The following is a 13,742-nucleotide window of genomic DNA, read 5'->3' on the forward strand; positions in this document are numbered from 1 at the left end:
GCCCCCCAATAAAAAGTGGATTTAATATTCAATTGCTTACAGTATTATATATCAAGGTAATTTATAACAATGCAAACCTTGAGTACTAGTGAGCCCTTGTCAAGATCCTGCAATCGCATTTCTACTCTATTGTTTTTCATCCAAACAATAGATCTGTTGGTATCCGAGCAGTTTATTAAGACTCAGTCCAGATCAAATAGGGGACAATCAGCAGACCTAGTGCAGTGGAGTAAGCTGAAATGATGTTTGTGAAAGAATGGTTATTTTATGTCAGATCTTTACACTGTAAAAAAAATTCCGTAAAATTTACGGTAAAAAACCGACAGCTGTGGCTGCCAGAATTCTACCGTAAAAAATACGGTAGCAACGTTTTAGGTATTGCGGTTTTAACTGAAAGTTACAGTTAATTACTGCAATTTCTTTAACTGATATAATCTTAATATACCAACCTATTAAAGTACTGAAATCTGTTTTGTTCCTTTGAAATTCACTGCAAACCACCAAATGCAGGTGATGATGAGAAAGTCACATGATGAGCCAAAGCCTATCACAAGCAACTTTTAAACAATATCACATATATAGAAGGTGCACAGTGTCATTCACACAAGCACTAAACACCATCATGGTGAGACTCATTAAACTGAAATATGCTATAAACATTAATTTAACAACATTAGATGTAACATACAACCCTAATAAATATAACTGATAAGAAAAAACTAAGAAGAAACAGTTATTTCAAAGAAAAAACGTCAAATTCAAATTCGAATTCTGGGAACGTCAGTTTACGGTTTTTCCCTGTAAATTTTACAGGAACTTTCCGTTAACCATGTAACAGGTTTTTACCGTAGCATTTTCACAGTTTTTTACCGTTAAAATCACGATCATTTTTTACAATGTACAGTTTCATGTGAAATAAGTACACTTTATAATATTTACAGTGTGAACTGAATGTAATGTTTTCAGACATTTAACTGCATGTTAATTGCATTTAAATTAACCCAGACAGCAACATATTTTTGGCCCAGATCCAGCCCACATCTGGCCCGTGTGAAATCCATGCGGGCCAGATGTGGGCCGGATCTGGGCCAACACTGCTTGCTGTCTGGGAAAATGTATTATAATTTAAATTTATGTTAAATGCCATTGGTTGAGTGTTTTGTCCTACTTAAGCATGAGTAATTTCATAATTAGCTCTGTTTTCATAATGAAATATGGTTAAAGTATGCTGTAGAATGTACTGACAACCGTAAACTAAAATATATTTTAATGTAATTTCTATTGAAATTATATTCTATATTCTGTTATGCATTTAAATATATTTGTATTTGCACATTTGTAATGATCAAGTTGCAATTTAGTACTTTAAAGCTGTTTTTATGAGCCGAATCAAGGCAGAAATAGCCCACACACATGAAATTACAACAAATGCCATTGTTAATGAAAAAATAAAGCGCGTGAAGTAGCTGATTCCGATTATTGATTCGGTTCTCTGAAACGAACTGTTTAAATAACCGATTCGCGGAAATGAGTCGAACTTCCCATCACTAGCGTTTTGAGCTAAACGAAATTCCCCGCCTCCTCTAGAGAGAAGAGAAAAGCAGACTTCACTCGAGGATGTTGAGATGATCAGCAGATACAACAGGACCAAACATCTAAAGGCTTCACATACATTGTTTTAATAAGTTGCAATTGAAATCAAAGCATTTGCGCGCATCAGTAGAACAGATTGGCTTGGATAAGAAATATTCCTCTTCCTGGGACAACCATTTTACACCGGTCTTTCAGCTGATCCTGCAGGAACGCACACATCTCATCTGAAACAAGCTTTTGCATTGGGAATCTGATGCGTAATGGTGATCTCCAGAGGACACTGACTATCCAAGAACTTTCTGAGAATTCGTTTTTTTATATTAAACCAAAAAAATGCAGGTCATTCTGTTGGTCTCCGTCGTTTTTATTTGCGTCAAAGCTGCTCTCGCGGACACTAAACTGAAGTGTCCCGAGCGCTGTGATGTGAGTAAGTGTCCGAGCCCCAGCTGCCCCAGCGGCTATGTGCCGGACCGCTGTAACTGCTGTCTGGTGTGCGCACCGGGGGAGGGAGAGCCGTGCGGCCGCAAGGACTATCTGCCCTGCGGGGACGGGCTGGAGTGCAAGCACCCGTCTGGAAAAAGACTGTCCAAAGGCGTGTGTCAGTGCAGGTACAGCAGTAAAGTGTGCGGCAGTGACGGGAACACGTACGGGAACATCTGCCAGCTGAAAGCCGTGAGCAGGAAAGCGCTGCAGCAGGGTCTGCCCGCGGTCACCAACCTGCACAAAGGACCCTGCGAAAGCAATCAAGGTAAGTGATTTGTGTATAGCAAGATGAATAACTTTATACATCAAAAATGATTTGTGTCTTAATTTATGCTGAAAGTTTAATAATTGAATATAGGTTTAAACACATAAATAGGCCTACTACAAAAGTATTGTTAGTGCTAAAATCATAAATTAATACAGGACTGTCTTAAACGGTGTAATAATCTTTTTTAATTATTATTATTTAAGTTTTTAATTATTCATAGTGCATGGTGTAGCAAAAGTAATCACCAATGCAGTAATAGTAGGACCTAATAATAGAATTGTGGTCACTGTGGTATATGGGAGGGAAAGGAAGGATGGGATGTATGCCATTAGACTGAAATCTCTTCATTAGCTTCTAGAATGCCAAATGCTCTTACATAGGCATACCTACCCCATACCTTAGCCATTTAAATGGGGATGTACCATATGTTTCTGTGTCATTCCACAAAAGGTGATGTCCCATATTAACATGTGTAAGATTTTCGAGTAAAACAGTGTGTGAACACAATGTAGTGTCATGACCATGACCATGTAGATGGCACAATGCAATGTATGTATTACCGTTGAAATATATTCTTTGATTGAGTTATAAAATCCAGAAAAAATATATTTGTAAAAATCCAGTTTTATAAATGAAAAAAGCAATTTATAACAATTGAGTGAGGTTTTGTCAAGTTCAAGTAAAGTCGCATTTGTCAAAGCAGCGTCACGGTAAATAACAGTGTTAATGATGTCAAGTTCATCGAAAGAATTCAGTCCAGCTGTAAAGCAGCTCTATAGAGTTCAGTTCAAGTCAGTTCATTGTTGATTCAAGTAAATTCAATAACAGTGTCAATGTTGCAAAATTATTATAAAACATTATTCAATTCAGGTATAAATCACCTCTGCATGGTGACAATAGTCATTACTCAGCTCAAACCAGTTCAATATTAATTCAGGTAAGTTCAATAACTGTGTCAGTGTTGCAATGTTCATAAGTTATGATCTACAAAAGACAATATTTTATTATGCGGCTTAGTTCAGTTCAATTTTTGTTTTCATCCAATAGTGTGAGTGCAGTTTACCTCAATTCTGGGGACAATTTTGTCCCTAAAGTATAATTAAGTTAACACACACGATAAACTTCATTTAGTATTTTTAATAATTTATTTCCCTTGTGAGGACCGGCCAAATGTCCTCACAAAGTCAAAAATCTCAGGCTTTACTATCCTTGTGGGGACATCTGGTCCTCACAAGTATAGCTAAACACGTACACACACACACACACACACACACACACACACACACACACACACACACACACACTTTGAGTCCACTGTGCTTTGTGAGTCATCCTACATTCAGAAGATAATAACATCCTTGAGCTCCTCTAGCAACAATCACATATAACTCCAGTGATAACCAAAAGAGCAATTGCGAGTATTTTGAAAAATGGGACTGTGACCTCAAACTTTACGTGCAAATGGCAGCTGCAGAGAAGTTTGGAAAATAGGGCTGCTTTGTGCTCTGCAGACCAGGCATGATTTCCTGTGGGGTTCTCAGTGGAGGTTGCCCTTTTGCTCTGATTTTGGACAAGACCTCATTGCCAACACCCTATCCTTTATCCTTTTTAAAGGAAATATCAAACTGCTTCCAGATCAGCAGTAAAACGTTCTTTCAGTGGTGACAGGAAAAGGGAGGAGGCACCTATTGGAAATGGTACCACTCTCTGGAGACGCATTATCAGTGTGAGGTGACCTAGAATTGAATTAAAAGGCTATTGATGGGGTGAAATGATCAAGAGATCAAGAGATGAGGTTTTTAGGTCAAATATTTAGGTCGGTTAAAAAATTATTCAGCAAAACCAGGTTTAAAGATGTTCTTCTGGTAGCAATCATTCACCCATTAGTTACTGTTAGCCCCTGCAATGCCACTGACCACACTGGTGTATATATTTGGTGAATAACCCGGTAGTGAGGTAAGCAAAAGAACCCACAGAAAAGCCCATGGCTATTTGGAGAGCAGCAAATCCTTATAGCATTAAATGTCACATAAATTATAGTCTATCATTCTATACAATTTAGGCTGCTAAGTCAAAAACCTCAAAATAAAACCCTAACCTTTGCAATCACTGTATTAAGCAACCCAGTGCCTTAGAAACAGATGCTGCCCATCATCTTTCCACCAGATTGTGTGATCAGCTGCTCTTCTGGTGTCTCGGCTCTTCACCACTCCAGACTGGAAAAAATGAACGAGGAAACTATTTAGAACATATTTATATTGGACATTCATCTTTGGTTTATGCCTGGCCAACTTTGGGTCGAGTGGCATTTCTCAATATTGTATGGGATTGTCTAAATGAATTTGCACACATTGCCATTGGAAGTTGACTTACTTGGCAGTCGTGAAATCTGAGAGGTCACGGCTCCCTGATGCAGCTCTACTGGAATGTGCTTTTATATGGGGTGTTGCATTTGATTAATGATTAACAGTTGAGTGTAATTCATTGCATGCTTATTTTGGTTTCTCACAACTTCTAAATTATAAAGAAAATTTATCCAGAAAGCCAGGAATAAAGCTTTAGAATATATATTAATTTTATTTGGCTTATATATTTACTTATATAAGCTTATGTATTTACACTTTACCATTCAAAAGTTTGGGGATCAGTAAGATTTTTTTTTTCAAATATGACAAAAAATATATTTATAATTTTACAAAAGATTTCTATTTCAAATAAATTATTTTCTTTTAAACTCTCAACTCTTTACAGAATCCTGAAAAAAAAATGGTTACAGTTTCCACAAAAATATGAAGCAGCACAACTTTTAGCATTGATAAAAATAATAAAAATAATGTTTTCTTGAGCACCAAATCAGCGTATTAGAATGATATCTGAAGGATCATGTGACACTGAAGACGTGTAATGGCTGCTGAAAATTCCGCTTTGGCATCACAGAAATTGTTTGCACTTTAATTTAAAATAATATAACTTTTAAACACCTTTTAAAAATTGTAATAATATCATAATATTATGTTTTTTTCTTGCTCAAACATTTTTTTTGTCTTGCTCAAACAGCCTTTTGAGCATAAGATACTTAAAAAACATAAAAAAAAAATGACTGACTGCAAACTTTTAATACAATTTTGGGTAATTTCATTATTGTTTCTGTATTAAAGGGTTAGTTCACCCAAAAATGAAAATTCTGTGATTAATTACTCATTTTCATGTTGTTCGATGATGGCTGTGCCAACACGGTCACAGGAAACACCAGTCAAGGGAAAAACCACCCTGATGTTTGCAGAAAATAACATGCCCTAATTACTAGGACTTTACACGCTGAACACACTTTCATCATTCCCTATACTGCATACCCAGCACAAGTCCAGCATGCACAACGATAAAAACCACCTAGTGATTCTAGACCCAATTATAGAGGAACATTTCCTGTGTGTGAAAAGATTTTCTCAAACTAATATCATTGCATACCATCTGAATCTGCAGGAAAGTATTTAAACACTGCATGCCTGCTAATCTTTCCCTCTTGTAGCTGAGTAGCTGCAATACAGAAGAAAACATAGAGCTGGTTTTGATCATTTTATATATTGGAATTATTAACATGAGTAATTCTTTCTGCTAGTATAGGTCCTACACACCCCAGCAGCCCAAGGTACAAATTCAACTTCATTGCTGACGTGGTGGAGAAGATCGCCCCTGCTGTGGTGCACATTGAGCTGTTCCTAAAGTAAGCCCAAACACTTGCAAACACTTTCATGGTGTGGCAGCCATCTGTGCGGTGCTTTAAAACTGTGGGGAAGTGAGGAAGGTGCTTGGAAAACACAGCTGTGTGAGGGTCACTGCTGTCTGTAAATTAGCTGAACACACGCACAACTGCTTTTGCCAAGGCTAGTCATTTGTGAAGGATATCAGAGAGTGTGGTATGGAGAAACTGGGCAAACAAATGTTTTAAATTGCTTTTGTCTTTATAGGAACATATATGTGGCGAATTAATGTTTTGAAATACAATAAAACCTTTAGAAAAAAGTGTACTTAATTGCATTGAATGTGCACTGGTAGTGTACTTCAAATCTAAAAGACATATTAACCAAACTGGTCCCCATTTATATTAAGTGGCCTTAACTATTACATCAAAAAATAAGTACAAAACACTTATTGCAAAACACTTTTGATGCTATTGAGGTGGGATACGGGTAAGTTTAGGGACAGGTTTGGTGGTATAGGTTTAAGGTGTGAGAGATAGGTCAACAGGGTAATTATAAGAGTAATTATAGAAATTAATTACAGATGTAATTACATGCAAGTATTTTTAAAATATAAGTACAGTGTAAAAACATGTATGTACATAATAAGTGCATTGTATCAAATTATTAATTGAAATGTAAGTATAGTAGTTAAGGCCACTTAATATAAAATGAGACCAAAAACTGCACTGCAAATAATATAAAAGTATGGGAATAAAAGCTACTTATGAATACTTAAAAAGAGAGCACTCCCGTGATTGTTTCTTATCACGTTATAATATATGTTAATTAAAAGTTTTACTTTAAAGTGCATTACTTTACATTGCTAAAGTACTTTAAATCATTTTAATAAGCTTTTTATCAAAGTGCATTTACTTGAATGTGTTGACTATCATACTAAAACACACATGATGTACTTGATGCTGTGTATGTAAATATTAAAGTTAATATATTTGAAATGTTCTAAATTGCAACTTCATTATTACAAATATATTAAAGTATATTTTAATTTAACATGTTTGTCATTCAATATTCAATCTAAAACATCAACCATAGTAAACTTTAACCATATTTGAAATGCAATAGAAAATATTATGAAATTATATAGAAAGATATAGGCCTACTAGTAAACCAAGTTACTCAATTTTTCTTAGTTCAGTTAATTGCATTTCATATAAACGTAAACTATAATACATTTTCATTGATTTGCTGTTAATAATGCAGTTAAGTGTCTGAAAACATTACATTCCATTTGCACTTGCAAAGTATATTCTAATGTACCGTATGTTATTTCAAAGTAGTCTTTTTGAAAGAATGCTGAAGTGACAGTAAGAAAGAAAGAAATTTAAGATCAATAGGGAATGTAAAAAAAAAAAAAAAAGTTTTCAATTCTTTTTTGCATCACTCTAAATATTCATTGCAAATGTATGAAACTAAATAATGAGAACTTTATATTTTCGCTTTTGCCCTCTAGCCACCCCCTCTTTGGCCGGACGGTTCCGCTATCAAGTGGTTCAGGTTTTGTTATGTCAGAGACCGGACTTATCGTGACAAATGCTCATGTGGTGTCCAGCACCACACCTGTTTCGGGTCAACAGCGACTCAAAGTACAGATGCGTGGTGGGGATGTGTATGAGGCCACTATCAAAGACATCGACAAGAAGTCTGACATTGCCACTATCAAAATCAACCCACAGGTAAGACAAAACTCTCCTTATTGTGCTCTAAGACCTGTCTTTACAAAACAAAAGTCAAAACGTGTTTACTCAACTACTTCCTTTGACCTGTTTGGCAGAAAAAGTTGCCTGTTTTATTGTTGGGTCATTCGGCAGACCTGCGCCCGGGTGAGTTTGTGGTTGCTATCGGCAGCCCGTTTGCCCTGCAGAACACAGTGACGACAGGAATAGTCAGCACTGCACAGAGAGATGGCAAAGAACTGGGTCTCCGTGACTCAGACATGGACTACATCCAGACTGACGCCATCATCAACGTAAGACACCGAATAACCAGAACAACACATGTTATGAGTCTTACTGCTGCTGCATAAGAAATCCAGACAACCTCTGAAATTCATTTCTGAAATCAAATTGCATTCAAGAAGTAATGCGTATGTATTGAGATAACTATTCAGTTAGTGAACAAAAATATAAAGTGTGAAGAAAAAACCCTTTAAAACAAAAAAAGTCTAAACCTTATCTTATTTTGTCAATGGTTATATTGCTTCCTTTTTGATTTTCAGAATTTATGATTGCATTGATAGAATTTGTATATTTGCTGCCTATTTTATTTACTTATAGTTTTCATTTGCAATTCCGACAGTTGGTTTTCATCAGTTTTAAACAGGGCTGGACTGGGACAAAAAAAAAAGATCTAGTACCCCTGATCCTCCTCTCTCCTCCACTTCTACAACCTGGCTTGACTAGATAGAGAGATGATTAGTTGAGGTACAGTGGTGGCCAAAATTGTTAGAACACTTGGCATATTTAAGAGGTTTCAGTTGTTTATGTTGAATTGGCCATTATAATACCCATAAAACGAACTACTGCTGAAACTACCTGCGACGGAAGGAATCTGCTGGAAAATATAAAATGATGGACTGGCCCCCTGAAAGTCTCAACCCTATCAAGCAAATTTGGGACGAGTTGGAAAATGAACTGGACAGATCCTTTTTTACATTCAAAGGAAAGCCTTTGGCTTGAGTTGCAGAAGGCATGGGATAACATTAGTGTTGAAGTTCTCAGGAAATATATTGACACTATGCCAGAGAGATGTGCTGCTGTAATTGCTGCAAAAGGTGGACATACCAAATATAAAAGTTAAAAGTGGATTAAAACAGTATGCCTCACTTCATCTGATGTTTTGCAGGCAAAAAAGCTCAATATTTTCAGATCGGTCTAATTCTAACAATTTTGGCCCCCATTGTATTTGTCTGACAAAGGCTTGCTAAAATCTGTGCAATTGAAACCATACTGGTAATGAGTAGAGCTGTTTTCCCCCCAACATTTAATGCATGAGCTGTAAATATTCTGTTTATACAGGAGCATATCAAATCCAAATATCTTAATACTGATGATGAATATAGGTAATGATGTTGTACATTCCTATTATACAGCCATCAGTCTTTATCAAATGATGATCACCGAAGTCATCCATTATGGCGCACACACATTAGGACAGGTTACCTCCTTCTTCATTCCCTGTGAGTCCGTTATCATGAGGCTACTTCTTACCGATTTAACATCCCGGTTCTTCTCATCCTCCTGCCTGTCTCTCTGGCCCTTTTGACCCTTGGAACAGAACTGTTCGTCATAGCTCGCCACCTACTCTTTTACTTGATTATTCTGCTGCACAAATGTTGGCACTGCTGATGAAATAGAGACTATTGCATGCAGCAGCCCTTACAAAAACCATGTCCAGAATCTTTGCACATTTGGCAGCATCCTCCTCCAAACATTTAAGCTTCTTATCCTGGAGTTTTTCAGCACCACCTTTGCACAGTTCATTTTGAGAAATGGAGAAGAAGGGGTGGGATACTTTATTAACTTTTTACAAACCCATAGGTCGCCGTCCCTGCATGATGAGCTGGCCCTTTTCAAAAAACAAAACAGTATATCGGCCCCAAATTGTGTTGCCCACTGACGCCCAGTATGCCAGATTACCAATCCAGCCCTGGTTTTCAATTTATGTTTTTGTTCAATGCTTGAAAATTTATGTTCAGTACTTTTGGTACAAATCTAATCCCATTAATATAAGGTATGTCAAATTATTTTGAGCATTGATTTTGAGATGTATGTGTAAAATAGTTTGAGAACCAACAATTAACATTATTGTTATTTTATTTTTTCTCTTTTCTTAGTATGGGAACTCTGGTGGACCACTCGTTAATTTGGTAATTATTTCATACTGTGATGTGTTTTAGTTTTCTGGCAGTAGACTTACAAGAATAATTCAACCAAAAATAAAAATTCTCTCATAATTGACTATTTTTCATGTTTTTACAAATCTGTATGAGACACAAAAGGTGAATTTTAGAACAATATCCACTCATTTCTATATAATTTGAATATTAAATTACATTTCAGTCTGCTTCTCAAAAATTCACCTTTTGCAAATTCACAATGTGTCATTCCAAAGGCATACAGGTTTTGAATGACACACTGGAACAATACAACGACAAACATACTGACACTGTATTGAATTTTTCTTCTTGTTTTGTCTTCTATAAGGATGGGGAGGTGATAGGAATCAACACCCTGAAGGTAGCTGCAGGAATCTCCTTTGCCATTCCTTCAGACAGGATTACACGCTTCTTAAATGATTCATTGGGAAAGCAAAACAAAGGTACATGGGGCAACCTTTTTGCAAGGGAATTTGTAGGGAGGTCAGCGTATGAATCATTTGATACTAAACATGTTTTATATTTTGAGAGTCATCCTTGCAGGATTAAATGTGTTAACAAATTCACATATTGTTTCAGAGCCAAGATCAGTGAAGAAGCGTTTCATTGGAATCCGAATGCTCACCATCACAGAAGCGTGAGTGTCCTTCTTCACTACAGACGCTAATACACAACACATGTACATGAACACCGCAGGTCTGTTTAGTGATTGTGTGTGTGTATGTCTCCTCCAGACTGGTGGAAGAGCTGAGACAGCAGAATCCTGATTTCCCTGATGTCAGCAGCGGGATCTATGTCCATGATGTGGTTCCTCACTCCCCTGCTCAGAAGTAAGCATCAGCCAGCCAAACCAGATGCCCTTTGGTCTTTCTGTTGTGGTTGTGCTTCAGAACTCCAAGCCAAGTAGTTTATCTCTGTCTGAACTGGATAACAACATATTGAAGATCACAATTAACTATGAAATGACAGATTTGTATAATACAGGTTTATGTAATAAATCTGTTTAGAACTGGGCGATATGGCAAAAAATTATATCTTGGTCTTTTTCAAAATGTTTGATTGATTCAAGATAACAATTTTGATTTATTAACATGTAAGTAGTCAACTTGAAAATGTAACTACAACATGATTCAAATAACATTCTCTTTTGTTGCAAGACATTACATTCAAATTAAATAATACAATTAAAAAAAAAAAATAGCCCAGCCCTAGAGTAGTAATAGCATAAGACAAAGTGGAGGTTTTCTTACTACATATTCTGGAATGAAGACTTAAAGGTTAACCCAAAAATGAAAATTCTGTCATTAATTACTCAACCTCGTGTCGTTCCAAACCCATAAGACTTTCGTTCATCTTCGGAACACAAATGAAGATATTTTTAATGAAATCCAAGAGCTTTCTGAGTATGCATAGACAGCAAGGCAACTACCATGTTCAACGCAGAAGTGTAGTAAGGACATCGGTAAAATAGTTTGTGACAGAGGTACAGTCATTATTTTATGAAGCTACGAAAATACTTTTTACGTTCTATGCCAGAACGCTGACTCCTGCATCAGTAGCACCACACGCATGCTTTGAACACTGACACAGAAGAGAAGAACTGTTGAATGAAGTAGTTATTTTTGTTTTCCTTGCACACAAAAAGAATTCTCGTAGTTTTTCGTACTTGTAATGGACTACTTTTGTCTAAGCGGAGGCTGTAAGATATAATACACAGGAAAATTCTTAACCTATCAAGATTTATTTTACAATTGTGGTCCCTTACAAATTCAAGTGACAATTGTACTGTATAATTTCTTCAAATGTGTTTCAGAGGGGGCATCAGAGACGGTGACATCATCGTTAAGTTAAACGGAGAGCCTCTGATGAGCACCAGCGACCTGAAGGAAGCTCTCAACCAAGACACGACTCTGCTGCTGGAGGTGCGCAGAGGCAACGACGACCTGCTCTTCAACATTGAGCCTGACGTCATCATGCAGTGATGTCATCATCTCTTCCAAATGCAAACCATCGAACTTTACCTGAAGACATTGGTTTTATCATATCAGTCATGTGCTGCCATGGCCAAAGGGATGTCTAACAGTGCATCCTTCCACAAAACAAGGCCCTCTTTTACAAGCAGAGAAGAATCTAACCTTGAGCTTTTGCAGTCTTGGTCAAGTCTGCCTAAGAGATTTTATATGAAAGGCATTTCATAACAGCACACTCTTGTTGAAGCAGGGTTAAAGAGGAGACTGATTCTGTTCATTGCAAATATGAAAACTGGCAGTACTGTTTTTTGTAGAAGACGACAAAACTGGTGATTATTTTATAGCCAATCCACAATGAATCCACAATGATATGTTAAGCTGGGAAACTATATGTATATACATACTGTATATAAATAATTGAAATTTCAAATTAGTATGTGGATTCTCTTCTTGATAAATGTCTCAACATTCATTGCTGAAACGTCATTGTGGCACCAGTGGCAAGAATCAATTGCTGTGCAAGGTTTTTTTAAATACATTTTATATCATTTGTGCAGAATGACTGTCATGATGAATGACATTTTTATGGTCATTTTGTCCAATCAAATGTTGTGTGCTCTTTATATGCAGATGTCAGAGTGAGACGTCTTCTGTTCATGTAATCTGTTTATCAGTCAGTATATGCTCATGTTCCTGTTTGTCTAAAATGTCTATAGCATATCATACGTCTTAATTGCCATGTCTTCAAATATGCTCATATAATTTTTGGTTCTCTTCAGCTGGATCTATGAATGTTGGACCTATGAAATAAAACTTTCTCAGAAAAAAAGAATCACTTGGCAGATTGGCGGATGATAAATGCTGATTTTGTTTTTTAAAGATGAGCCTAAATCATATTATTTGTGTTAGATTATGTAAAAAAAAAAAAAGCACATTAATGATCTAATGATTCATCATTAGTCAGCGTTTGGGTTGGAAATTCACAGATCCAGAATACCGTCAGAACTTTCCAGTACACAAAGTTTTTTCTCCAGTCCTCACTGTCTGGACAGGACCTGTGGATGACAAAATCCAGACATGACACACGGCTACACACTTCAGGCAGCGTAGGGTGATTTTACAGCTTTATCTTATTGACTGAAATAGGCCTGTCTCTATGAAAAACACCATCCCGATCTATGCTTTCAAAATATCTCATAGTGCCATTACCTTTAAATCTTTAATATACTTTTTTAAGATAAGGTGCATCCAACTTTGTGGACATATGCACAACTGTATGCCATTTTTGCAAGGGGAAGTCGTGGCCTAATGGTTAGAGAGTCGGACTCATAACCTAAAGGTTGTGAGTTTGAGTTTCAGGTCCAGCAGGGATTGTAGGTGGGGGGAGTGAATGTACAGCGCTCTCTCCACCCTCAATACCACGACTGAGGTGTCCTTGAGCAAGACACCGAACTGCTCCCCGGGCGGCGCAGCATTGGCTGCCCACTGCTCCGGGTGTGTGTTCACGGTGTGTGTTCACTGCTGTGTGTGTGCACTTTGAGTGGGTTAAACAAATTCCAAGTATAGGTCACCATACTTGGCCACATGTCATGTCACTTTCCCTTTTGTAGTAGTGTGTCCACACTGAAAATTTCAACAAAAAAGTGCACTTCCAATACTCAGATGATGCACTTATTTAACCGAAAAACAAAACAAAGTGTGGGATGTTGGACACTATGCAATCAACTGCCGCAGCTATTCGTACGTAGTGTAGGGCTTCAGTGATAACAAAACTTAAATTAATTCACTAA

The 13,742-nt window shown here is 36.9% G+C and overlaps 1 protein-coding gene across 1 annotated transcript; it reads left to right on the forward strand.

The window, feature by feature from the left end:
* Positions 1-1,586: 1,586 nt before the first annotated feature.
* LOC306867738 (serine protease HTRA3-like) lies at positions 1,587-12,868 on the forward strand. Its single transcript, XM_079413582.1, has 9 exons — positions 1,587-2,341; positions 5,969-6,068; positions 7,559-7,781; positions 7,880-8,074; positions 9,941-9,973; positions 10,311-10,425; positions 10,562-10,619; positions 10,717-10,812; positions 11,796-12,868. Exons 1-9 carry the CDS (start codon positions 1,927-1,929, stop codon positions 11,962-11,964), a joined length of 1,404 nt encoding a protein of 467 aa, XP_079269708.1. The 5' UTR covers positions 1,587-1,926; the 3' UTR covers positions 11,965-12,868.
* The last annotated feature ends 874 nt before the right edge of the window (positions 12,869-13,742 follow it).

Source organism: Barbus barbus (genome assembly GCF_936440315.1).
Source record: "Barbus barbus genome assembly, chromosome: 1".
NCBI lineage: Eukaryota > Metazoa > Chordata > Actinopteri > Cypriniformes > Cyprinidae > Barbus > Barbus barbus.